The sequence below is a fragment of the Podarcis tiliguerta genome (assembly GCF_965153285.1).
Source record: "Podarcis tiliguerta genome assembly, chromosome: 17".
NCBI lineage: Eukaryota > Metazoa > Chordata > Lepidosauria > Squamata > Lacertidae > Podarcis > Podarcis tiliguerta.
The window spans coordinates 37,169,961-37,196,673 of NC_139550.1; the positions used below are offsets into that span (position 1 = coordinate 37,169,961).

The 26,713-nt window shown below is 48.3% G+C and overlaps 1 protein-coding gene across 7 annotated transcripts; it reads left to right on the forward strand.

Annotated features, from left to right (window-relative positions):
- The first annotated feature begins 2,013 nt into the window (after positions 1-2,013).
- Positions 2,014-25,643, forward strand: CCNQ (cyclin Q). Of its 7 annotated transcripts, XM_083420359.1 has the most exons (7): positions 2,014-2,276; positions 10,721-10,902; positions 17,847-17,958; positions 18,868-19,051; positions 19,739-19,871; positions 20,888-21,115; positions 24,549-25,643. In XM_083420359.1, exons 3-7 carry the CDS (start codon positions 17,871-17,873, stop codon positions 24,636-24,638), a joined length of 723 nt encoding a protein of 240 aa, XP_083276485.1. In that variant the 5' UTR covers positions 2,014-2,276; positions 10,721-10,902; positions 17,847-17,870; the 3' UTR covers positions 24,639-25,643. The 7 variants fall into 7 exon arrangements, with proteins under 7 accessions (XP_083276485.1, XP_083276483.1, XP_083276486.1 ...); XM_083420357.1 differs by lacking the exon at positions 10,721-10,902 and having other exon boundaries at positions 2,250-2,276; XM_083420360.1 differs by lacking the exons at positions 2,014-2,276; positions 10,721-10,902 and adding an exon at positions 14,820-14,864.
- Positions 25,644-26,713: the final 1,070 nt, after the last annotated feature.

Sequence of the window (26,713 nt, forward strand, 5' to 3'; positions counted from 1 at the left end):
CACTTCAGGTGACATGGGGCTGTTTAAAACCAACACCCAGAGCGGATTTGCACACATTGCTAAGCCAAGCCATGATTTTCTTGTAGGTTGACATCATTATCATCCTTTGGTGCCAGCCAGGTTAAACTGTTTTCCTAGGCTTTTGGCGGATTATGACAAGGTGGTTGATGACCTATTGCAGTGGTTTTCAACCAGTGTGCCGTGGCACCCTGGGGTGCCTTGAATGATGGTCAGGGGTGCTGTGGGAAACACTGGCCTCTGTCCCTCTTTCCTTCCCTCCCTCCTCTGATGCCCTCTCATGTCTCTGCCTCCCCAAGGCTTGCATAGCTCTTCGTTGCAGCAGCCCTGGCTACAAGCTTTGCAGGCAAATAGTGTGTCTGGGGCTGGCCAGGGGGAGCTTCCCAGGCCCCTGTGGGGCAGTGTGAGGAGGCATCTCTCTATAGGGTGGGGGGGGGGAACTCAGAGACCAGGGGCGGCAGCAGTGGCTGCCCAGAGGACTCCCAAGGAGAGGGAAGAGAAGAGGCTGAGGGAACCCTCCACGAGGGAGAGGGTTCGAAAAGGGGTGAGGGGCTGCTATCTCTGCAGGCAAGGGGTGACATAACTGGGCTCCTGAGCCCCACAGGGGTGCCGCAGAAAGTGTGTAGTTGGTCAAGGGAGCCATGGACTCAAAAAGGTTCAATGTGCCTATTGAATGAAATGTCCTTGCTTTTTCTGCAGGGTTTGTTTACGGGTTATTGGAATGGTTTTGTTGTTTTATATGGTGTACTTTTTTGGTCTGTCACCTTTCTGTATGTGACTTAGAGACCTTTTTTTGGGGGGGGGGGAATAAGTCAAAATAATGGAAATGGTGATGTGTGCTCATTTTCCCCCACTAGTGGGACAAGCATCAGCTGGGTAGAGGACTGAATGCAATTGAGATTAGGAGAATAGCAGAGGGGAAAGGGTTAAGCACCCTTACCTCACTCTGCACCAGCCTAGATCCTCACCCCCTATTCACTTTAAGTGTAAATAAATCCCTACTGTTTGGATGCAGTACTAAGCCTTAACCATGGTAGCATCTGCAGCTTAAGGGCTCCCACTTGGTCCCTTTCTTCCTCCAGTAAGGGACCAACCATGCAGGAGTTGGCTTAGTGTTATGCCCAAACTACTGATCATGGTTTGTTTTGCTTCGAGAGAAACAAGCCATAAGCTTTGTTCAGGTGAAACATTAAAACCAGACATACATCTCATCCAGGATGCAAATTAAGGATAGGAGGCATATTATTGATGCCATGTGTGGCAAAGCAAGGCCTCTCACACATTCCAATATTTCAGATAATTGGTTTTAGATTTGTTTCTGTTTGTGTTCACACCAGGAGTGCTGACCAGGTGTGTGCTCAATGTATGTGTGTGTGTGTGTGTGTGTGTGTGTATGTGCCTTACAGGCAGCACAATCCTAAACATGTCTACTCAGAGTAAGTCCCATTGAATTAAAGCCTAATATTATGAAATGTAATAAAAAAATTCCTTCTAGTAGCACCTTAGAGACCAACTAAGTTTGTTATTGGTATTAACTTTCGTGTGGTGTGCATGCACACAAAAGCTCATACCAATAACAAACTTAGTTGGTCTCTAAGGTGCTACTGGAAGGATTTTGTTTGTTTGTTTGTTTCAACTACGGCAGACCAACACGGCTACCTAATTGTAAGTAGAATTATGAAATATATGCTTTTAAAAATGTGTATATCACAAAATTTGTACAAATATGTGTATATTACGTGGCAATGTGCACCAAAATTCTGAGGAATTCTCATGAGGACTTTTTTCAAAAGAACTCACAAACTGGTGTGAAAATGACCCGTGAACCAAACTTTAGATTAGAGAAATAGGAAACCAAGAGAAACCGAAATGGACTTATTTACTGAGCTCACAGTGCTCACAGCAATACAGGAACAACCTACAGAACAAGAGAACAACCCGCATAACATCTTTATTAATGCCCTGTTTCCTTTTCTCTTTTACTTCCAAGATGCAGCAATAACTTATGAAATGTAGTGTGAAGGCCAAGGACTTAAGACAGTTTTAAAAGGGGATTATACAGATTCATGGAAGAAAAGGCCGCCAATGGCTCGTCATCACAATGGCCAACTGTTTCACCCAGAATTAGAGGTGGCACCTCTAAACACCAGTCTCTAAGGAACCACAGAAGGAGAAGAAGGGTGCTGCCCTCATGTTCTGCCTGCAGACGTCCCTTAGGCATCTGGCTGACCACTCAAGGAAACTGGATGCTGGACGAGGTAGGAAGTTGATCTGATCCCTCAGAGTTCTTATTATGTCTGCAACTCAACGCAAACACCTTGCTGAATGGTCAGTGGGCCAGCCATGACTCCCCTGTTCCCTGCAGCTTTTACTTAGCTGAAATGCTGCTGGTCTCTTTGAGTGTATCTCTCAGATGGCACCATCTCTTTTGAAAGGGAGAGACATGCCAGGAGCACATCATCAGTCAGGCTCACACACAAAGGAGCAGAGAGACGGCAAGAATCATCCTGACAAACAAAGGGCTAGTTTCACAGGCCAGCGATCAGCCCTTAAAAGCCTCCCTCCCCTCCCCACTTTAATGGAAGAAGTAGTGAGTATAAACAGATGATCTCATCCCTTGGCTGGTTCATTCTGTTTCTCCATTACCCACTCAAGAGATGCCAGTGTGTGATTCCCGTACTCTCGGCAAAGCTGAGCCAGAGCAGAAAAGAAAGCACAATTTATGACATATGTCTGAGAAGTCGCATGTCCTTTATTAAATCTTTCTTTCTTTCTTTCTTTCTTTCTTTCTTTCTTTCTTTCTTTCTTTCTTTCTTCTGATCAGAAACAGCCTAATGCTTCCCAGACTTCTGATATAAAAAGCACCTTTATTTTCTTCCTCAATTAAAATTGGAGTAGCACTTCCCTCATACATACTCCTGGGAAGGATTACTTTTAACAGGTGAAAGACAGGTAGGCATTATGGAACAGGTTGCGGAAACTGGTGTTTGTTTCTTTAAACAAACCTCAGCTGCGTTCTGATGAAGCACCTGTATTCGGGACACAAATGTTTAACCCAGCCTTTGCCAGACTGGTGCCCTCCAGCCAGATGTTTTGGACTACAGTTCCCATCAGCCCCAAGCTGATGAAGGCTGGGATAGCCATTTCTTCTACTGCACTTTGCAATGCATGTCTAGCACTGGTCTGGTTCTCCCTGCACATGCACAGAGGGAGGGGTGGACTAAGGCTCTGTCCACACAACAGCCTGTTGAAGGGACCCTGATTGGGTAGGCTCCTGAAGATGCTTAGGGAGTAAGGCAGCAACCTTCTGGCCTGAAGATGCTTTGCTGCTTCTCTCCATGGCCTCTTGCCTGGTGTGTTTCCTGTACTCTGGGAGGCCCTGAATTCCTAGGGCCCAAAGGAAGGTGCATGTGAAGGTCCTGGCTCTGATTTTACGGGCCATGGTCCTCCGGGAGCTAGTTTAGTGTCCACCAGCCTGCCAGCATCATGTTCCCTGAGTTCCTCATCAGGACCAGAGCCAGGAACCTGGTCCCTCTCCTCAGCTTGTGGCACCATGGCTTCCGACTTGGAATCTTGGTTGCTGCTGGACCATGAGGCCGTGCACAAAGAACTGGGATGGGCAGAGGACAGCTCTGTTCAAGTCTGGTTTAATGATACAGGACCATAAGGAAGAAGAACAGGAGCTGCTCATCAACAGTTAGTGTGGATAGCAAACTCAGCAGGCCGACAGGTCACTTGGTCACAGACTTCCTCACTTGAGTTGTACCAATTTCTAAAATGGCACCTAGGCATATAAATTGGCATAGTTAATAAATATGTGTTGCCCTTCAAAGTCTGTGTGTGTGTGTGTGCATGCCTGCTGCATTTCCTTTTCTTTTTTGGATGATGCAGAAATGGCCATCCCAAGATTGAAAATGTTGCGGGAAAGGGGACAATTTGACAACTCTTCCTGGGCTATGATAGTTCAGTTGGGCTGGAGGAACAGATAATTCATTGATTTTTAAATAAGGTTTAGCTCCCATCATAGAATAGCAATGACATCATCTTACATTCAGGGTTGCATGAGTCATTCAAGATACTATACCAAGGTGAAGAAAAGAAAGATAACATGACATAATATGGTCTGTGGAGAAACAATTGGTTTGTTGTATAGGCCTCTTCATGGGGGAGTGTTCAATCACAGGGCCTTATCTATAGCTTTTGCTTAAGGCTGGATACAGCTGATATAGATATAGATATAAATACAGATATAGATGATAGAGCTATAGCTATAGATATATGGATTCAACCTGCTGTGTGTTTTTCAGTCTCAGCATTCCTCAATACAACCTGAAAACCTACGTCCAGGAGAATCTTATGCAATTCAGGGCATTCCCAGGCTGTCTCTGTTTTTAGGTGGGATTCAATCACATGCCAGCAAATTCAGGTTGCACAGTTATGATTGATTTCAAACTCTTGCCCAATAACCCCTCTCCCAAAGTGGGCTTTTTGCAATCTGGGAAGTGACAGAATAAGTGTAGGATAACATTTGCTTGATGTGGCATTGTCTAACCTCCCTGCAAACAAATCAGAATGAATGTTCATCTGGAAGTGACAAAGCTTTTCATCTGTTTCTCAGAGGGCGCTTCAGACTGCTGCTATTTTCAGGTGGGATTCAGTCACATAGTCATAGTATGACTTTGCTTACATTGCATTCTGTAATTTCTAAAGGGCAAGCGAATTACAGGAGCAGTGCCCTTAAGCACATAGCCACAGGCCCACACCCAGCCATGCTGCTCCTGCTCTCTGGTGACGGGGGTGGGATCAGTGCCGTGGGGATGGTGCCTGGAAGAGGAGGGAGCTGTTGAGGAGGAAAGGTGTGCCTCAGACCATGCTAGCCACAAACAGGCCCTCATCCCTGGCATGTTGGTGGGTACGGGGAGCTGCCAGTGCTTTGACTCCTTCCCACAGATGCTTCCCAGGAGTCTCCCTGCCCTCAAGCCAAGGGTCATTGTCACAGACGCTTTGTCAGGATGCAATGATTTTAGCTTCGTATACTTGATTTGATAGTTTATACACTTAGCTGGAGTGCAGCCATCTTGGCTCTTGAGAGAACCTGTATGAATGTGGAGGTGGAACTGTCCATCTTATTTAAGATGATGGTGCTGATGGTGCCATCATTGTGGCTGGTGCTCTTTCCCGCTGGCACTACAAGCTATGCTATCCTTGCACAGCCCAAGTCTCTTCCCGGCCCCCTCCCGGCTGTCTGGCTTTGCTGCCTCCTTTTCAGCCCTGTTTCTGCTGGAGCCTGTGACCGCTGAAAGAGATTTGACACTGAGTGAGGCTGCTATAAATAGAAAAAGGAGAAAAATCAATAACTAAGAGGCCAGACATAATGCAATTGTAAACCACACTGTATCCCATCCCATAGTGCTTGCTGCCCCCCCCCCCCGGTGTCTTGGCTACCTTGCTTATATTCCTCCCCCTCTGCTCCCAATTGACATTTTAACCAAGATGGTGCTCTTCTTGAATACAGAGTATTTTCAGTGACAGGAAATGTACTTAAGAACAGCTCAACGTAGTTCCCTCCCCCCCCCCTTAATTCTATATGCACAACAGTTTCTAATTTCATAAAGTTCTCTTTCTGTTCTTATTCTCACATAGCATGTCCCCAAATAACCTCCAAACATGGGATAGGCAGGGATTTTCATTTAAAAGTCTCAGTACTTCTGAATCACAGATTATTAAATTTATTTTTCCTGGCAAGGGAAAGTCAATTCATAGTTTGAAAGCCTTTGAGGCTGGAAATATTACATATCATAATGGCTGTGTAGACTCCAGTTCAGTTTTCAAAGTGCTGAGATGTCCTGGCCCTGCAGTCCACTCACCCAGGTCTGGTTTCCTTGGGAAAGAGGTCACTGTACCAGAAGCGGTTTGAGAATTGTGCGACCAGTTTGGCCACACAGGGTGCTGTGCTGCAGGGAGCGCCACTACAGCGCTGCACAGTGGAGCATGAGAGGCAAAGTCTGCCACTGGCTGGACAATTACTGACATTCTGTGGTATATGGTTTGTCTATGCATACATTTGCATGCAGGTTGAGCAGATCTCCAAGCCATGCCAAAAAGAAAAGAAAAGGTCAAGCACATGTAAATCAGCATGCTATTGCAGAGCCCACTGCATTATTCAGTTTTTCTGTTGTGAAATAAAGATAGTACAGTCTCTAAAAGGCTGCACTTATACCCATTTGCCCACTCTGAAGTAAGCCATATTGAACTCAGATGTGCATAATATGGTCCTCTAGACCTCTGGTCAGCAGCTAATTTTCCTGAAGGGTCATTTAGAAGGAGGGGGGGGGGCCACAGGCCAACACATCTGTCCTCTTCAGTGGCCTGTCAGAAAAGCTCCATTGCAAAGGAAGCCAATTTCTTCACACACCTTTCTCTTTTAAGAGCTGGGAACATCTCTCAGATTCAGCACCTCCAATAGTTGACCTCTATTCTAAACCATTTGGGCAGCTACCTGCAAGGTCCACCCAAGACATTTTGCTACCTGAGGTGAAAGACAAGGTGATAGCTCCTCCCCATTCCAGATATAGAAGCTGACTGTGTTGGTGGTTGAATCTTGCTTCAACACTAGGCTGATGCCCTCCCAAGCACACGAGGGCAGCAGGCTAGCTTAGAAGTCACAGGGTAGACTGTGGCCCTCCACGCCTCTCTGTTTGGCCCTTGGAAGTGTCCCCAGGCCACACTTCCCAATTCCCGTGCTTCACAGCCCAAATATGTTGGTCTGACCAGAATGTATCCTTGCTTATTTGGATAAAGAAATGGATAGGAGCATGTGAGGGTGGCTGTGTACACATTCCTGTTTGCGTCCAGCGCGCTCCCACTGCTGCCTTGTGAGGCCGCAGACACATGATGTTAGCCACAATATGCGTCTGTTTTGTAGTTCCCACCAAACCAGGTCCAATCTAGTTTGAAACTGTAAGTCAAGTGGACACCTACTTCCCCTCTCTACCCACTGGGTGTTTATCTCACTGTGCCTAATGGTAGGGATGGCCCTGCCTGGGTCAGGCAAGGAGGGCTCATCCATGGCCACCTGGACTGCTGTTTGATCCTGATAAATTTGGACAAATGATCCTGAGATGGATAGGAGGCGTACGTGGTGGTCTGAAAATGTCTCTGCTTCCTCGCCTTCTCTTCCCCATGACCTGCAATGTCTTCTCTCTCCCTCCCCCCCAAACCCAATTTGCAGTTAGCATTCTGCCCGCTTCCCTGATGATCAGCGGTGACTTCAAGGAGATGTGATACCTGAGACTTTTAAAAGGCTCGCTACTTGACATACTCCTAATGGGTCTGATTGATTCTCAGGCTGTTCCCTGCCTACCCCACCCCCATGGAGGCTGCTGGAAATCAGCATAGATCCTAGCTAAACAGTAGCAAATAATAAGTTGTTCTCTCCATGTTCCCCCAGCCCAGGGGAAAAAAGTTTCTAGTCACAAACTGATGGCTCACATGTGAATGGAAACCACGGTAACGGGAAGTGGGGGGAGACTGTTTTAGCTTACCTCCCTATGGTGGTGGTTGTTGTGTGTGCACATACACACTGTGGTTCTTCAGACAGTGCATTACTTTGTGGCAAATGTAGCACATCAGAAAAAAGGGCTTGGTAGCTTTAGCTGCAACGGCCAGATGGAATGAAGGTTGGGAATCATGAATGCAGAGTGAGTCTCACCAGGCTTAATATGTCTAGAACGGCTGCCGCCTACATCTCCTCTTACTGCTTCAGCTCTAGATGCCTTTTTGCATTTATAGGTAGCTTCCGCGACAACATGGAAGCGACCTTCTAGAGAGGAAACACTAACAAGCTTTGCGATGCTACAGTGTTCTACCTCGTGCCAAACAGCTCCATGCACCTCAAAAGCTTTCTTTCTTTGATCAACCCAACATGGCTGAGCATCCAAGCAGCTGTGACGCCACATGTGAGAGGGGCTGTGACACATGGCAGGCGAGGGGATGCCTCACCAGCCTCTGTCCACATGCCCCTTTTGTTCATTAGATTGCAAGCCCACCAACCTCTGCTTTACATGGGTTTCTCCCTCTGAATCTGCTCCACACTTGAACTGGGATACTTCTTCTTGCTTGCCTCAGAAAGAGGCACATGCAGCAAACACTCTGGCTTCCATGGGGTTGAAGTGGAACCTGCAGTACGAAGGTGAGAGTCCCATCCATTCCTGCGGCTGCTCTTCCCTTTGGCCTTGGCTGCTATGGCAGTGTGGACCTCGGAAGGCTCTCCGTGAGGAAATGTGGCCTTTGGGCTGAACAAGTTTCCTCACACTTGCTGTAAAGACGCAGTTCTGACACCGGCTGCTTTCTTCAGTAGCACACGGCTCAATGTCCCTGCAGGAAAGGTGATATCCAAACGTAATAAGAAAACCTTAGAACTAGAAACAAGCCTTACAAGGTGCTTTCCTCAGGGCTCTTTGCAAAGCCTTGCAGTTATTAATCTATTCCAGAGGCCAGTTTTGACCCTCTAGGCCTCCCCATTTGACCTGTAAGTTTGTTTCCCCTGCAGGCCCCGCCCTTGATGTCAAAGTGATGTCAGGCAAGGGGCTGGATCAGCTGCACCCTGTGCAAAGCAGGATTGACCTTCCTGCGCACCAGCTGAGGGGCAGGGAGTTCAGTCTTGCTTTGTTCAGGTGCATGAGCAAGTTCCCTGTGGGAACTCAGATGATGTCAGATGACTGAGAGGTGGGGTGTTTCTGCCTATCTGTTGGCTCACAGGGTAGGGGTTGATGAAGATCTGGCCCACTGAACCAAAAAGGTTCCTCTTCAGTCAGTCATGCTCTTTTTTGGGGGGCGGGGAATAAAAGGTAAAGGACCTCCGACAGTTAAGTCCAGTCACAAATGACTCTGGGGTTGCAGTGATCATCTCGCTTTACTGGCCAAGGGAGCTGACGTTTGTTCGCAGTTTTTCCGGGTCATGTGGCCAGCATGACTAAGCCGCTTCTGGCGAACCAGAGCAGCGCATGGAAATGCCAATTATCTTCCCTCCGGAGCAGTATGTACCGGTATTTATCTACTTGCACTTTGACGTGCTTTTGAACTGCTAGGTTGGCAGGAGCTGGGACAGAGCAACAAGAGCTCACCCCGTCGTGGGGAATTGAACCACCGACCTTCTGATCGGCAAGCCCTATGCCTAGTGGTTTAGACCACAGCGCCACCTGCATCCCTTTGGGGAAATACTCCATTCCATTTCCCCCACAGCAGTCATTCAACATTCTGTGACCACTAAGAATGCACAGTCTTTGTTTTTTGGATTATTTTCTAAATATTTTGTTTCTATTTCCAGGAACTGTGGGTTTTGCATGGATGGTGCCCCTTTGACTATATGAGCATTGGCACTGAAATGATGAATTTGTGTGCGCGTGCTCTCTCTCTCTAATAACATTACTGATACGCTAAAAGCCCACCCCCCCACCATCAGAGGGAAGGGGCTGCCTTCTTCAGTAGCATGTGGCTCTGTTCCCCTCAATGAGTCACACAGATAATCTAGTAAAACAAATTCCTTGATCTGGAAATACATCTCTGTCGTAGAGTTAAAAGCTGAACCCCAGCTTTCTATTTTCAGCTTTTATTTAATTTAGAATAGTTTTGTTGCCACTTTATAATCCTGAGGGTCTCTCAAACTGCAAAAAAAAAATCTCAATAAAAATCACATCCAGGTCTGGTATCAGGGACATTAATGCCAGAGTGTCTCTGTGGTGCCAGGATTAGTCAGCAAGCATTTCCTGCCTTGGTCTTCCCTTTGGCTGCCATGTGGCTTCTGCCTAGTAGGCAGCAGAGCTTCCTTCTAGGCACAGGACTGGTGCTGGACAGCTGGACCTTGCTCAGCTCCTGACGGAGGTGCATCTTCCCTTTCTGGCAGTTGCCAGGCAACAGCTCCCTCTGAGGCAAGAGAGTCGGGCTGAGCATCTGGAACAATGTGGGAACCTCTGTTCAAAGGCAGCACTTAGGAAATTCATTGCCACATATGCCATGGCAGCTCCCACTGCCACAACCTCAAGGAAAGTCCAAAATCCAGGGAGCTGTGTTGATCCAGGAGACATGAATTTACATCCCTGATCATCCATGAGGCACAACTGTGGTTCTGTGCATAATTTCCTGGCAGTGAACTGCATTGAACTCAGTAGTGCTTACTTCTGACTGCATAGGTTCAACTTGTAAATCACACTGAACTTTAAGGCAAGACCTAGGAACACCTTCAGCCAACTGATATACAACATATAGCTTAGAAAAGCAAACAACTCTGCAAAGTGGTGTTATCATTTTAAATTGCGAGCATGAAGTAGGAACCCCAACAAAAGAAAGCCGTCTCCAGCCTCGCCTTGTTTATTCCCCATCCTTCTCCGACTTCCTTTATGTAATTTGCAAGAAACTTGAAATCTTCTTTACCACCTCATTCCATTGTCAAAGCAATGAAGGTTCATCAGCTACCCCCTGGTAAACAGATTTGGCAGATTTGATCTTGTTTCAAAAGCATGCAAAACTTGTTTGACCAGGGACTTGTTGTTGTTGGCATCCGCCTGTCTTAAGAGACAATGGAGTACACTTTGGGGTGTGTGTGTGTGTGAAGTAATACCACTGGAGAATCACAGCACCTGCTGTGGCTGCAGAGACCAGTAACTTGTAACTGCTACCTCCTGCATCGTTTTTGCTGTGTTAGCAGCACCAAAGGAACCTCCCTGTGGCGCAGGGGGTCCTGGGCAGCCCAGACAACAAGACCCCCTGTCTCGGCCTCACTGATGTGGTCCAAAGGAAAGCAGAGCAATACATTTGGCACCAGCTTGGCTGCAAGAGTTTCCGGAAGGAGGCATACAAGAGACTACTGTGGAACAAAAGGAGTATGTGAGTAGCACACCACATGAGTGCAGTTCTCTCATGTTTTAAAAAACTATTGTCTGTCACTGGCCTAGAATTAAATATATTTCTGCTAAAATGAAAAAAGTAGCTCCCGCTATGTTTATCCTGATTTCTCAGCACTCAGCAAAACCCTCACGATGCATCTCTCTGAAGGGTCAACTCATTCTCTCTGTTGCTTGTGGCAGCAGCCCCGTGCCCAGAGTTTCCCCTGTGTTAAGTGCTCATGCTGCTCTTTCTCACTGAATTCAGATGGAGTTCAGCCTAGGAGATGGCCAGGAGATTTGAACATCCTGCTCTTCTGACCCAGGTAGTAGCTGGTGATGATGTGTATGAAACATTTCTGTCAAGGTTGTAGTGTTCTGCACACCAGCAGTGCAAGCTGCCGAGTATCAATTACTGATGGGAGTACAACAGTATGGAACTGGGCAGGTGCCAGCTCATGGCTCCTTCGCACAACACTGCAGCTTGGCATGATGCGGCTTCTGGCAAGGGTGCTAAAGAGAAGCTTTAATCCGCCCCCCCCCCCCCGTGTTAATGAGATTCAAGCAGGATGTTCAAATGGGAGGAGGGGAGGTAAAGGGGATTTAAAAGAAATTCACGAGCCCCACCCTTGACTCACCACCATTTCCCCTCTTCTAAAATAAACCAAAGAAGCCATCACAAAAGGCAAGGGGGACAGATCCCCTCCATATATCAAACACTGGTTTTCAGCTACTGCAAGTCTTAGATACTTAGAACACATAATCTAAGACACAAGGCACAGGTTTTAATATAATGGAAGATTTTCACATTCTTTATTGGAATAACTCAGGTGAATATAAACTGTTAACCATCAGGGCTGTGTGATACTGAGGAAAACACAGGAAAACCTGAGAATATGTTAGTCTTGTTAGAATTCACCTTTGAGGAAGCTTCATTTACTATAAACTAAACTAAGCTACTTTCTGCTCCTTGTGGTTTCAAAATTCTGTTCTGAGGTTCTAAACAACTTCAGCCTTTGAACATTGTTGTTGTCCTTCAACCACAGATCACAGGACAGTTCACAACATAAAAATACACAAGAATACATCACAAAGCAAAACGAAGAATATCAACAAGCCAATAAACCCTTTCCTTGATTTACACCATCATAATAACTTACGTACATTTCCCCCCCAAATGACCTACAGATATTGAAAGATAATATGTAGTATTTGCGGCTGAGTTGGGTTTTGAAACCAGGTTTCACAAGGCCAAGGCCACAGCATTATTTGCTGTGGCACACAGTATTCAAGCTCTGATGTTCCAGAAAATGTAGGTCATGTTTTGTTTGTGGCTTTTATCTTGCTATCTGAATGTGTTCCTTGCACTTCTGTTACCTTTAAATCTTGTTCACTGGGTTTTTTCTTCTGGCGTACCTCAGTGCCCAATGTGCTCTTCCAATTTACTCTTTGTATCTGGTGAAAGTTAGGTTAGGCTTAGTAAATTTGTATTTATATGTTAATAATTTGCACTTCATGAAATTGACCCTTGACTATGGATTTGAAAGTGCACGTCACAATAAACTGCTTGATTTTTCAGATGCCGCAGGACTTTTTCACTGTGACAGAGACTTGAACCTTGGAGGCATGTTCCTCAACAGCCTTCTTACGAAAAGGATATCCTCCCAAATGTTGTTTCAGACCCCCAGTCACTGTAGTACAAATGCCTACATTGAAAATGTGCAACCAGCCATGAGTTGAGCAGTCTGCATAAATGCAGGACATTTCCTTTTTTCCAGGCTTCATTGGAGAACTCCACTGGAGGCTGGATGGGGTTGGGGCTGGTGAGGCAGTCGTGGGCTCTCCCATCCATTTTTTTTTCACCTGCTTCTATCATTTGTCTCAACTCCCAGCCCCCACCCTACCCACATGCTTGGCGAAGAAGCGTGTGAATGGCAGCACCAGATGGAAGAGAGACAGGAAAAGACCCATTCTCAAATTTAAAGGGGGAAACTCTGGGTTGCAAACTGACAACTGTGCTGAAACTGACCAGAGGCTTCCAATAGGGTAAACACCATGTGTTTTCCTGTAGAAACACCATTGTGCACAACTAGATGCCCTCATCTGCCCCAGCTGCAACAAAATATGCCTCTCCTGAATTGGTCTCAACACCCACAGCAGGAGCTGTAACTCTCCAACGGGTTGACTTTGCCCCCCAATGGCACACTCTTCCTGAGACAGACAGATGCCATCAAGAAAACCAAGATCAGCTGGCTCTGATTTATATTATAGTATAGAAAAAATAGGGGGTTTGGCTTTTGATGCCCAACTCCTCAAGGGACTGAGTCCCCTAAGTCCATGATCAGTCAGAGATGAATGGATGGAGGCAAGATCCATAGAAAGCAAGGCAGATCTTTATTTTTCTGTTGCAACCAAGTTCCCTCTCCTCCTTGCAAGGAGGTGGGAGAGACCCAGAACACTGGTGCGTAAGCCCTTATAAAGACTTTTGAAATTGCCCACCCTGTAACCCAAGACCACCCCCAAAACATCATACCTACGTCACAGAAAGAGGTGGTCTTCAGCAGAAATTTGAGTGTGTTGCTTCTCTCCTGTCTGCCAGGATACCAGATAATGCCTTACTTGATTGCATTTTCTGGGCTGCCTGGCCATTCTTTTGAGATGGTAAATGCTTTAGTTACTGAACCTCTTACACTGGGCTGTGATTTGCTTAGCTTAACAGATACAGTGGTACCTCGCAAGACGAATGCCTCGCAAGACGAAAAACTCGCAAGACGAAAGAGTTTTTTGTTTTTTGAGTTGCTTCGCAAGACGAATTTCCCTATGGGCTTGCTTCGCAAGACGAAAACGTCTTGCGCCTTTTTCTTAAAACCATCAATGCATTCCTATGGGAAACCGTCAATGCATTTCCTATGGGAAACCGTGCTTCGCAAGACGAAAAATTCACAAGACGAAAAAACTCGCAGAACGAATTAATTTCGTCTTGCGAGGCACCACTGTACTTGTCAGACTGTTTTTGCAGGGAGGTGTAAGTCGCTACAGTCCAAAAACAATTGGAAAGCTTTACCCATTTCCTTCCTCCTTGCAGAGAAATACTTGAGGTTAATTTGGGAGAGTCAAAATGGCTTCAGGATTGCTCTCCTGTACTATTTCAGAGATGTGGTTTATATATGTTTGCCTTGTACATTTATGAACATTGATTCTGTATTTGAGACCTTAGAATTCTTATAACAATGGTCATCAATGTGCATGGTGCTTTAGTCTAATATTTATTTAGCTGTGATTCCTGCATTGCCGGGGTTGGACTCGATGACACTTTGTGTCCCTTCCAAGTGCAGAGTTCTATGAATCATAGAATTGTCGCTTTGGAAAGAACCATGAGGGTCATCTAGTCCTACCCCCTGCAGTGTAGGAATATTTCGTCCAATGTGGGGCTCAAACCCCAAACCCTGAGATTAAGAGTCTCATGCTCTACCAACTGGGCTGTGATTTGTATTATAAGATAAACAGGAAAGCAAGAGGACGTCTTCTTCTTTTCCCTATTTTTTATATATGTTGTGGTGTTGGTTATATCTTTTTGGTAATGCACTATATTGTTTTTTCTTATGCTGTCTTTTTTGTTTTTCTTTGTGTTTTGTTTGGTCATAAGTGTCATAATTGTGGAAAATGTAATAATTTTTTTTTTTGAAAAAAGAAAAAGGAAATCAAGAGGACGTGAGTGGAGGCAGAGCAAACATGTTGTTTCAGTTGCATTGCTTAGGCTTAGGTCTAGTGTACGCTGCTGCTTAGCTATTTACTCAGAAGTAAATCCCACTGTGCCCAATGGGAGGCTTCCTCCTTAGCGATGGGTAACTCCGGACTGCAGCCGCATCCATCCGTCAGTCCGTTTGGTTCCAGAAGAATTTTGAACCGGCGCCCTCTCGTGGGGAATCGTCGTAAAACACACGCCACGGCTCTTTTCAGTTACAGGTAACTCGCATCTTACACTTGCACGACCACAGGTTTACGCGGGTGGCGGGGAAATGAAGAAAGGGCGAGTTGGCGCGGGGGGGGGGACGGGACGGGGACGGGGACCTGTCCGTGGAAAGAGCCCTCGCGAGTCCTTCCCGGAACCTGAAAGGCTCCAAAAGCGCTTTCCGCGGTGTGTTCCCCCGTTTGTGTTTTCCTGCTGCTCACGGAAAAACCTGCCCGGGCCGGAGCTTCAGGCCTCCGCTTCCCTTGCTTCCCCGAGCCCCGGAGGCGAGGCGGAGGGCGAGGACGTGTTTCCCCGCGGAGCCCTCTCACTGCAGCGCCGCGCCGAAGAAGCGCGCCCGGGGCAGCAGCCGGCGAGGGCAGCGCTGCGCCTGGGAAGCCTCGGCGGGAAAGAAGTCTCCGCCCAGGCGAGGCAGGGAAGGCCGGCCGAGGGGCGGAGAGCAGGAAGAGCGCACCGGAGCGCGCGGAGGAAGACGGCGCCGCGCCCGAGAGGACGTTTCCTGGCGCGCGCCTCCGGCCGGTCTCCGCTTGGGGGCGACGGGCCCGGGAGCTGCGCGCCGGCTCGGCTGCCTTTGGTCGGCTGCAGCGCGCGGCCGGGCCGGGCTCCTCCTCCCCCCGCGCGGCGGCGCCTGCTCCGCGGCCTCCCGCGCCGGCAGCTGCGCGCCTCGGCCCCCGCCAGCAGCAGCTCCGCGGAGGCGAGCGAGCGAGCGAGTGCCCGGGGTGGGTCGGGGCACCGGAGGGGGGCGGCGGGCGAGGGCGGGGCTGCGCCCTCCTTTCCTTTGGGCAGATGGAAACCGGGGAGCCTCCGAGCGGGGCGAGCCCCGGGCGGGGGGTGGGCTCTGCAGGGCCGGCGCCATCCTTAGGGCAGCCGGGCAGCCGCCCAGGGCGCAGACCTCTCGAGGGGCGCAGTCTTATGCAGAAAGACCTTCGTTGTATCTTACAAAGTTCTGATAACATTTTACTTTTGTATTTTATATTTTGAAGGATGTTCTAATTTGTACAAGACATGTTATTTTTTGACAAATCGAGGTGAGCAACCAAAAAAATTGGGTGGACATACTTCGCCTTCCTAGTGTGCAAACTAGATTGGCACCAGCTGGGCTGAACTTTGCAGAGTCTGGGTGCTGCTGCGTAGGCCTGGGCACTGTAATGCCAGAGGGACTTTCCTACCATGGTTCAGGGGCTGGGCATGGTGTGCCTTTCTTGCGTTCCTCCTTCCACTCCACTTCCTTCACTGACTGGAGAACCCATTTTTGGAGATACCTTAAGAAATGTTGCTGGATGCAACTCCCCTGATCTCTTACTGTTGCTCAAACCGGCTGGGGCTTTTGGGAGTCCCTGCAGTACCGCCGGTTCCTCCATCCCTGTCTTTAAACAGTCCTGGCATCAATGAATTGTGGGTTTCCCATTGGGGCCTCTGGTCAGTCAAGGTGAGAACAGGATGCTGGGTTGGAAAGGCCATTGACATGGTCCGGCAGAGCTCTTCTTCCGTTCTGATTCACGGTTGTTGATTCTGAGTGTGTATACTTCCTCTAGAGTAGAAAAGATAGCTGGAGGAGGAGAGTGGCTGCCAATATATATATCCACATATATGTGTGCTTATATATGTGCATATATGCACATGCTCCCTCCCTTGCCTTCCAGAGCCATATTCTCTCGCAGGGGCTCCCCCACTTACATAGAGAGAAAGACACATCACCTGCCCCCCCCCACACGAAGATGTATCATCAGGATGGGGAGGGAGGGCAGGTTTAACGCCCCCCCCATCCCACGCACACTGCTATTCGCTTTTCTTAACTCATTTTTATTGGACTCCCCCACCCCAGCAATCCTGAGGAACATCACCCACGAATCCCATCTCTGCTGAAGTGTGGGTGAGATTTTCCCTGCTCTTCTGACGTTTGAGGCGGAGGGGGGGGGGAGTGTGGCCTTGGCAGAGGTGCCATGGGCCAGATCCAGCCTGTAGCCTAGTGGTTCTTCCTCACTGGCCTGTACAGATACTTTAACAATGTCCTGCTGGGACAAATGTCCTGATTTGTTTGCAGTGGGAGGAATATCGGTGTCGCACTCTTCCAGTTCAGCTTGCATGGCAGATTCATCTTCCCTCCTCCTCCCATGTGCTGTTCTGGGGGTTCTCCAACACCCACCCTCTCCCACCCACACCGCTGATTCAGTGGAAGTAGGCCAGAGCTGCATCCCTTCTCTTAGTGTGTGCTTATAAAGTGTTGCCTTACCATATGTTAGGAACAAGCACGTTCTTGTAATGCGGCGTCAAAGGAGTACATTTTCTGGATGCCGTTTCCATTTAATCCTGTCCTCCTTGCGCTACAACTTGCTACGAGCATGGGCGCTAGTATTAGGTGCTGTCCTGCTCCTCTTGACAGGAGTTATAAATAGTTGCCCCCTGCTGTTTTATATAATGTTTTGCTTTTAGGCAGAGATGGACTTCCCTCCATAAAAAGGTAAATGACCCCGGACAGTTAAGTCCAGTCGCGAAAGACTCTGGGGTTGCGGCGCTCATCTCACTTTATTGGCTAAGGGAGCTGACGTTTGTCCGCAGACAGTTTTTCTGGGTCATGTGGCTAGCATGACTAAGCCACTTCTGGCAAAATCAAATGCTGTTTACCTTCCCGCCGGAGTGGTACCTATTTATCTACTTGCACTTTGACGTGCTTTTGAACTACTAGATTGGCAGGAGCTGGGACCGAGCAACGGGTGCTCACCCCGTCGCGGGGATTTGAACCGCCGACCTTCCAACTGGCAAGCCCCTTCCCTCCATATCTCCTTAATTCAGTGCAGCCTGAGCACGCAACTCTTGCTAGACTGCCATGGCCTTAGGGAGTGGGGCAGGTGGTAGCAGCTGTCAGTCAAAGGAATGGGACTCAAAGAGCAGCATCCTACTGGGAGCAAGGGGCTTTGCCTAGGACTTTCCTAATGGGTGTTTCCTAAGGCGGTTTTGGGTTCTTTTTGCTTCTGCAGACTCTTTGGAACACACCAACATTCATGGATTCTGCTGGGTTGTCAGAGGCCGGTCAGGTATCTGCCGATGCCAGGACACACTTCAAAGTCTGCAGGTTCATCATGGAGGCAGGTGAGAGGGGTGCTGGGCTCTGCATTTTGTTGCAGCTGAGGAACGCTTGGTCAGTAGTGCCCCAGTTCTTGTGAGAAAGGAGGGTTATGTTGGAAGGGGAAAGGTGATTTGAGGAGACACAGGACCAGGTGTGGCAATCTTTGTGTCTTGGAGGGTAGAGGGTCCTGCCTGGTTGGGTTGGAGGCAAGCCCAGAGCTGCGAAATGGAGGAGTCGGTGGGCGTCATTGTTAGTCAGTGAGAAACAGGAAAACAATTCAAGCAGTATGCTCTTTTAAAATTAATGCTGTTTTCAGTTAGCTGTAATAAATTGTTAAGCTCAATGACATTTTGTTTTTAAAAACAAATTGCATAGTGTTGGTACTTTTGCACTCACAGGAAAACTGAAAGGTGGTGGAGGCAGGCTTGGGGTAAAAACATTGTCTGAATAATTTGTCTTATATCTCCAAAAGGAAAAGGCTGATTGCTTCATTTTAGAACGGAAGCTAAAACGTCAAGGAAAATCAAGAAATATTGTTTAGGAGGAAATCTGCCCTGATTGAGGGAAGGGGGAGCCCATAGGAATCTCGAGGGTGGAAGCGACATTTAGGTGCCTACAGGCAGAAAATCTGAAAGCCCCTTCCTCCCAATGGTTAAAATGGGATGTAATCCACTGGGAAAAAATTCTGAGTCTGCATCACTGAAAGGAATTGGATCTGCGCATGGTTTTGCACAGCTCCCATTCATTTTAGAGAGGTTTGCGCAGGAGAACTTCCCAGTGGATTTTCCCTCACCACAACCTTGTTAGTTTGCCCTCTCCCTCTTCTGCACTCTGCTTTGTGGCCAAGCCACCTGTGAGTCAAGGGGCCCTGCACTTTGCTTCCCCCCTCAGCCCCCGGTCCTCGCCTTGCTGATTCTCTTTTGGATTGACAGGTGTGAAGCTGGGCTTGCGCTCTGTCCCCATTGCCACAGCATGCACCATTTACCACCGGTTCTTTATGGAGGTGCCTCTGGAACCTTATGATCCCTACTTAGTAGCTATGGCTGCCCTTTACCTGGCGGGGAAGGTAGAAGAGCAGCACCTGAGGACAAGGGACATCATCAATGTCAGCCACAGGTAATAGGATGTATGGTATGAGGGATTATACAGTTGTGCCCCTCCTCACTCATCTTGCCATTGTATCCTCCGCTTTCCACAGTGGCTGGGTGTGCTTGCAAGAGCAAGGAATAACAAAACCATCCCTCTTTTAATTTGGTTAAAGACATACACATCCCCACTTGCTTTTCTGAACTGCTTAAATCCAGTTTCCTCTTGACTGGCTTATGTCAAAGTTTATTCACAAGTGGCAGTGCAGACATTTGCCCCGTATAGTAAAATTTGTAGGTCAACCCTAATGTGAACAGCCCATGTGGCATAAACGAAAAAGGACCCCTTGCTGCAGCCATCAGCCAGACTAAAGAGAAAACCGACTTAAAAAGTGAAATAAATGCTTTATCCATTAGGCTTTCTCCTTGTTGATTAAAAGGGCCCCCCCCAATTAATCAACTAACAGCTGTAGTTGATAAATCTACTAGTTATGGGGAACAAAGGCTGTAGCCCCAGTCAGAATTCTAGGCAAGGGATTTGGCTTTCCACAAGATTTCCATAGAAGATTCTTCAGGCTTAGAAGGAACGCCTCCCTCTGTAAGACATTTGCACGCAGCTTTTTTTGGGTGTTCAGAGAAAGAGAAAAATCAGTTTAATTTGTCACCTGCAAGAAGGAACCCCATAAACCCCCAGAATTTTTCCTCTTCTCCCCCACAGGTACTTGCACCCACGAAGTGACCCCCTGGAACTGGACATGCATTTCTGGGAGCTGAGAGACAGCATTGTCCAGTGTGAGCTGCTCATGCTGCGGGTGCTGTGCTTCCGTGTCTCCTTCCAGCACTCCCATAAGGTGCGGGCTGCTCAGGGTGGGGCTCAGGATGCAAACGGGGTGCTTGACTTGCTTGGGAGGCAAAGGGCTACACCTTCACGACTCTCCTCCCACCTGGAGGAACTGTTCCTTGCACCCCAAGCCTCTGGGTTCTGCTTCCACCTTCCAGATGGGAACAGACTGCAGAGGATTAGACTAGGAGGAACAGATCAGAAGTCACAGTTCTGGCCAGAGAAGGGAAGGGAAGGCAGACATAGTAGCGGGGAGGAAAGATGGTACCCAGCAACACTCGTTCCCCTAATGGTGGGGGAATGAACCCAGGCAGGCTGGGAGCCAGCACTCCTGACTTTGGAGCCCTTCTCTGTGGTTGAGAGCAGGTGCAGTAGGATTGGACGCTGGGGCAGCAAGATGTAGGAATGCAAAAGCCGGTGTGGTGGCATGAATAAAGTACTGGGCTTGCGGGAGAGACCTGAGTTCAAATCCCGCACAAGTCATGAAGCTTACTGGGCAAATAGCTTGCCAGTTTCATCTGTGTTCCAGGGTTATTGTGAGAATAAAAGCAACACCTATTTTGCTTTGAAGAGTTGTGTAGAGATTTTTCCACTACCAAGTGGCCAGGTGGGTCTTCAGTGGGGCTGGGGAAGCTGTGACTTCCACCGTTCTCAATCATTAGTTGGGCTCAGGTCGTGCCTGATGGGAGTCCAGCAACACTGAGGGCCACAGTGTCCCTGGTGTTCAGGAGTCATCCAGGTTTTTTCCTAAACCAAGGTGACCTCCGTGCTGGAGAGCCACACGCATGTGAGGACAAAGTGGGGGAAAGTTGTGAGATTGTGTTGTTAGCCCCAAGGGACTGAATTATGGGACCAGAAGCCAGTGGGGCTGAAGCAAGGGACATGGCCTTTGAAGAGCATCTGCCATGGATTTGCCACAAGCTCTAATCCCTTTTTGAAAGGAAGAGCTTTTATGAGAGATGCTGCTCACAAGCGGAGCCCCTGGGTTTTCAGCCATCGCTGACAATTACTGTTCTCTTTCTGCAGTACCTTCTCCACTACTTGTTGTCCCTGAAGCACTGGATGAACCGGCACAGCTGGGATCGGACCCCAGTGGCTGTGGCAGCCTGGGCCTTGCTGCGGGACAGCTACCACGGGCCACTGTGCCTGCAACACCCCCCTCAGCATATCGCTGCATCTGTCCTTTACCTGGCCCTGCAGTGTTACGGGGTGGAGGTGCCTGCTGATGCTGAAGCAGAGAGGCCTTGGTGGCAGGTAAGGGCACGGGAGTGAGAGGTGGGCAGGCCGCTGGCTGGGGGCAAGCAGTCGGGTATCCTCTTTCAGCCCGACCTGGACCGGGACTCTTGTCTTGGAGCTGGCCCACGCAGCAGCCTCCTTCCTTCTTAATGGTCCGTTTTTATGCTGAATCAGAAGTACTGTGGTACCTCTAGATGTGAAGGGGATCCGTTCCGGAGCCCCGTTCGTGTCTAGAAGCAAACGTAACCCATGTCTGCGCGTGCGCAGGTCACGTTTTGGCGCTTCTGCGCATGCTCATGACGTCATTTTGAGTGCGCATGGGCAAGCGGTGAAACCCGGAAGTAACGCACTCCATTACTTCTGGGTTGCCACGGAGTGCAACTCAAATGCGCTCATCCCGAAGCACATCCAACCCGAGGTATGACTGTACAGGAAATGCCAGCCATTGGCTACTGCGCCTCTGCAGTCCATGGACTCCATGCTTCACACCAGCCACTTCCCTGCCTGTTATACAGTCATACCTTGTGTTGCGCTCCGCTCTTCTTACGGACTTTCAGCTTATGAATGTGGCAAAACCATATGGCAGTGTGCTGCCATAACCAAAGCTGCCGCCGCTTCTGCTGCCACTGGAGCAGACTGGGAGGACACAGCAACCTGCTGGGAGCGGCGGCTTTGGACCCGGCAGGTTGGCCTCTCCAAGAGGCCCTTCGTATTTTGGCAGCGGCGGCAAGGGTTCCTCATCTTGCCCTTTGTCATCCTTCTCAGACTCATTCCTCTTCCACACAGAACATTTTGCTTAGGCCCAACCGCCCCTGGCGCACAGGAAGGAGCGGCCCAGAAAAAAGGGAGCGAGGCAGAGCGCAACCACCGCAGCAGCCCGGAGAGCGTGCGCACACTGGCACCGGCTCCTCAACGCACTCCCTGCAGCTGCATCAACACCACAGTTGTCACAGTGCCCCCTTCCCCTTTCTGCCATGGGGGAGGTGGGGAAGTAGCTGCTTTCTGTGGCTATGAAACACTTCCCTTCGCCACTATAGACGGCGGCAAGAGCAGCCACCAGGGTGCAGACTATAGAAATTTTGTTATTAAATACACCAAGAAAGAAGCACACCAAGAACTCAGGCCAGTGTAAGTTTCAATAGTGGGAGTGGGCCCTACTCGCAAATCAATAGTCAATAGTAACAAAAACTAATCCATTCAAAAGTATGTATTCTGACAAGGATTACAAACTCAAATAGAGATTATGAACTCTAACAGAGATTACAGACTCAAATTCATAAAAATATGTATAACACAATAATTCATTACAGAATTAGAGATAAGAGTTTATGAGTAGAGATAAATTCATGTTAGTCCAGATTCGTCGTGGAAGTCTTAGTTTCATTGAGCAGAAGTCAGAAGTCAGTTATGGATTAGAAACTAGGACAGGGCCCTGTTTCGATGTATTCACCTACATCAGCTAATTTTTAAAGGGTCGTGTAAGTTTGAAGACTTTCGGATAAATATATCCTGTTATTTTCTACGTTTCTCAGGGATAACAAGTGTGGGTAGATCAACGTGTATCTTGAGCTTGAGTTTGTAAACTCTATTTGAGTTTGTAATCCTTGTCAGAATACATACTTTTGAATGAATTAGTTTTTGTTAAAGGTAAAGGTGACCGACTCTGGGGTTGGGTGCTCATCTCTCTCAAGAGGCCGGGGGCCAGCGCCGTCCGAAGACACTTCCGGGTCACGTGGCCAGCGTGACGAAGCTGCTCTGGCGAGCCAGCACCAGCGCAGCACATGGAAACGCCGTTTACCTTCCCGCTATAAAGCGGTACCTATTTATCTACTTGCACTTAGGGGTGCTTTCGAACTGCTAGGTGGGCAGGAGCTGGGACCGAACGACGGGAGCTCACCCCGCCGCGGGGATTCGAACCGCCAACCTTACGATCAGCAAGTCCTAGGCACTGAGGTTTTACCCACAGCGCCATCCGCGTCCCATTAGTTTTTGTTACTATTGACTATTGATTTGGGAGTAGGGACCACTCCCACTATTGAAACTTACATTGGCCTGAGTTCTTGGTGTGCTTTTTTCTTGGGCTATAGAAATCTGCCATCTTGAGCCTGCAGAAGCATTGTGGGGAGTGAGGGAGAGGAAGGGTTATTATGGGGTTAGTTCTGCTGGGAATGGTGGTATTATTGAAGGAAAAAACATTAAAAGTGGTTCTGGTATTAGACTAGTGCAATGTAGTGGAATATTTTTTTTGGGGGGGGGGAGGAGAGGTCCAGGTATGGTGTACTAGCAGAAAAAGCACTGTCCCAACTCCTCCCGAGAACATCTTGCAGAGTGTAGTAGTGTGTTGAAGTCAGGTACGGGAGTTTCTGTGAACTCAAGGGGATAGGCGAGAGAGGCAGGGTCCAGCGTGGTTGACAATTAAGGCTGGAGACAGAAAAATAAAAAATAAATAAGCAGCTGAAGGTGACTAGAGAGAAGCTTCACTTCCATAGTGCATATGCACATTGCTTTTGTCTTCCTGTTCCCTCTAGTGAAACAGGTATCCAACGCCTGTTGCAGAGTTGAAAACAGGCAGGGTAAACGTACCACAAGCAGCAATCTACCTTTCTAATCACTGTAAACTGGAAAACCACCACCACTGTCTGTTTCCACCTTAGTGACTTCCCTTCTCTGCAGAACCTTTTCCTTCCTACCTGGTTCCTTATGAGGAACAGTTGAAGGAGCTGGGTATGTTTATCCCCAAAAAGAGGAGACTGAGAGGTATAATAAAGGTAAAGGGACCCCTGACCATTAGGTCCAGTCGCGGCTGACTCTGGGGTTGCGGCGCTCATCTTGCCGGCGTACAGCTTCTGGGTCATGTGACCAGCATGACTAAGCCGCTTCTGGGGAACCAGAGCAGCGCACAGAAACACCGTTTACCTTCCTGCCAGAGCGATACCTATTTATCTACTTGCACTTTGATGTGCTTTCGAACTGCTAGGTTGGCAGGAGCTGGGACCGAGCAATGGGAGCTCACCCCATTGCGGGGATTCGAACCACCGACCTTCTGTTTGGCAAGCCCAAGAGGCTCAGTGGTTTAACCCACAGCGCCACCCGCATCTCTGAGAGGTATAATAGCCACCTTCAAATATCTCAAGAGCTGTTGCTTGGAAGAGGGAACAAGCTTATTTTCTCCTGCTCTAAGGTAGGAGAATGGACTTGAGTTACAAGAAAGGAGATTCTGACTAAGTATCAGGAAGAGCTTTCTGACAGCAAGAGCTGTTTGACAGCAGAGCGGTCTCGCTCGCTTGGGAGGTGGTGACCTCTAATTCCTTGCAGGTTTTTAAGCAGAGGTTAGATGGCCATCTGTCATGGATGCTTTAGCTGGGATTCCTTCATTGCAGGGCATTGGACTAAGTGATTCTTGGGGTCCCTTCCAACTCTACAATTCTCTTCTGGTTTTCTCTCCTTCTAGGTGTTCAGCGAAGATCTCTCCAAGAATGTCATTGACCAGATTGTCTTGGGCTTGATCCAGATCTATACTCTGGATACAGAAATTTCTTAAGTACATCGGGCTGTAAGGAGAAAGCTTCAGCGTCCCAAGTCGACTGGTCACTTTACGTGGGGTTGAGGTGAAAGTGTTGCCCCCTCAAAACACACCAAATTTGTATCCTGTTTTTTTTTTGAGCGACCCAGTAGAACGGAACGGGCTGGATTGGTGTTTGTGCCTGGATAGACTGTGTTCTGTGGTGTCCCTGAATCAGCCTCCAGCCTGGAATTAGTCTGAAGCCTTCCATCCTCTACTCCCAACTTGGTGCCAGCTCAGAGCCCATGGGGAAAGAAGACCATGGGGAAGGAACCTGTTGCCTCCCTACTACAGGTGAAACATGTTGCCAGGATATTTCCCCCTCCTGTTTCTGGAATGGTTCCCCAAAGCTTCGACGTACCAGTCATAGATCTTGGATGAAGTACCGTGACTCCATGACATCTGACAAAGACTCCAGTGCTGTGAATGCCTTAATTCCAGAGTAAGAAAAATTCATGGATGAACTATGGCTGCCAATGGATAGAAAAAATGGCACCACTCATTTCAAGCCTCATCATCCCCCCTGCAGTTCTTTCCTCCCAGTGTTAGAAACTCAGACATATAAACTAGGAGCCAATTGGCACCTTGAATCCAGGTTGCGGTTGCCCCAACAGAATGCCTCTTCACCAGGGGGTTGGACTAGATGACCCAAGTTCCATCTGACAAGCTGAAATTTTGGCACTGATTGAACAGTCAGAAGTTCAATCCTTGAGTTCTTCCCTTAGCCCTTTCAAAACTCTAGAACTCGAGTTTTGTCCAGCTACACGGCAGCATCTTCAGGACATGCCAAAGTCTGTATGCTGATAGCACAAAATAATTAACGTGATATTTATTGCCATGGAATGTGATGGCTCTTAAAAAGGATTAGGCAAATTCATAAAGCCTTTGTCTGTCACTGCTATTAGCCTTGGTAGCTACTGAATGCCTTACAGGGAGTAATTCATAAATAAAATTAAAAATAATAAGTAACGTGTCCACAGACAGGATACCTTCTGAGTGCCGTTTCATTCTTATACCTCTGCCTGTTCCACTTGGGATGGGGGTCAATTCTCCATGCTTCATAATGGCCAGATAGCAATTGTTAGCCCGTCCTAGTGTGGCAGAGAAAGCTCAGGGAGGCTGCCTGCCTTTGGCAACTTTCAAGGACATGCTGCAAGTCAGGTCGAAATGATGAGCCACTGCTGCTGCTGCCATGTGCACTACAGTCACCCCGTCCCATTTGTGGTTTGGGGTGGTTTTGCCCCACCCCACTGTGAATGAGCGGAGGCAGATGCCAGTAGAGCCCTTTCTAGGGCATAGCTCTTGCGCCAGAGCCCCCTGCTGCCTGTGCCACTGATGGCTGCCAGCTCACCACTTGTTAACTAGATCTATTCCAGATTGACCTCTCATTGCAGTACATTTGCAGCTCAGCTCCTGCATGTCTGCCATATTTCTACTTTAGTATATTTCTACTTTATATACTTTATATTTCTACTTTAGTGACACACATCCTGGAACTTGTAGGAATGACTCTTCAGTGGCCCATGGAAGCAAAAATGGCATTTCTTCATCTCTAGGGTGAATGCCGTTTATACTTCATATTAGAAGTCAGAATGGAAAACCAGTTCAGTTTTCAAACGGAAGTGAACGTAAGGAATGAGGATGTGTGTGCTTTTAGCCCCCCCCCCCCACCTGTGGTGTGTCTTCCAAACCTGGCAATACCCTTAGCCAGCATACTCAAAGAGACAATCTACAGAGAGTATTGTCGGGCATCAAGTGGAGAGGATGCTGGAAGTGGAGTTGTAACAAAGGAAGCATCTGCTACTGGTTAGAACAAGTTGGACTAGCCACACGGTGTTGCAGAGAGACGTGCTCCAGCTCTTCGTTCTAGCAAGCCAGCCCCTCCCCCTCTCCCCACCACTGTCAGTCAGCATCTTGTGTCCCACACTGCATGCTTAGTTTTCATTGTTTTGGGACCCCCTTCCTCTTTTAGGGTTTTCTTCTACAGTTTTTTGGGACAGTGGATGGAGCTTACTATTAGTGTATACTCCTTAGGATGGAGGAGAGTGGGAAAA

Bases quoted from the DNA above. Each gene is read 5' to 3' on its own strand.
- CCNQ (XM_083420356.1), top strand. From the start codon at position 14,918: ATGAAGAAAGGGCGAGTTGGCGCGGGGGGGGGGACGGGACGGGGACGG. The intron at 17,959-18,867 runs GTGAGAGGGGTG...TTGGATTGACAG, and splicing joins CAGGTTCATCATGGAGGCAG to GTGTGAAGCTGGGCTTGCGC. The intron at 21,116-24,548 runs GTAAGGGCACGG...CTCTCCTTCTAG, and splicing joins CAGAGAGGCCTTGGTGGCAG to GTGTTCAGCGAAGATCTCTC.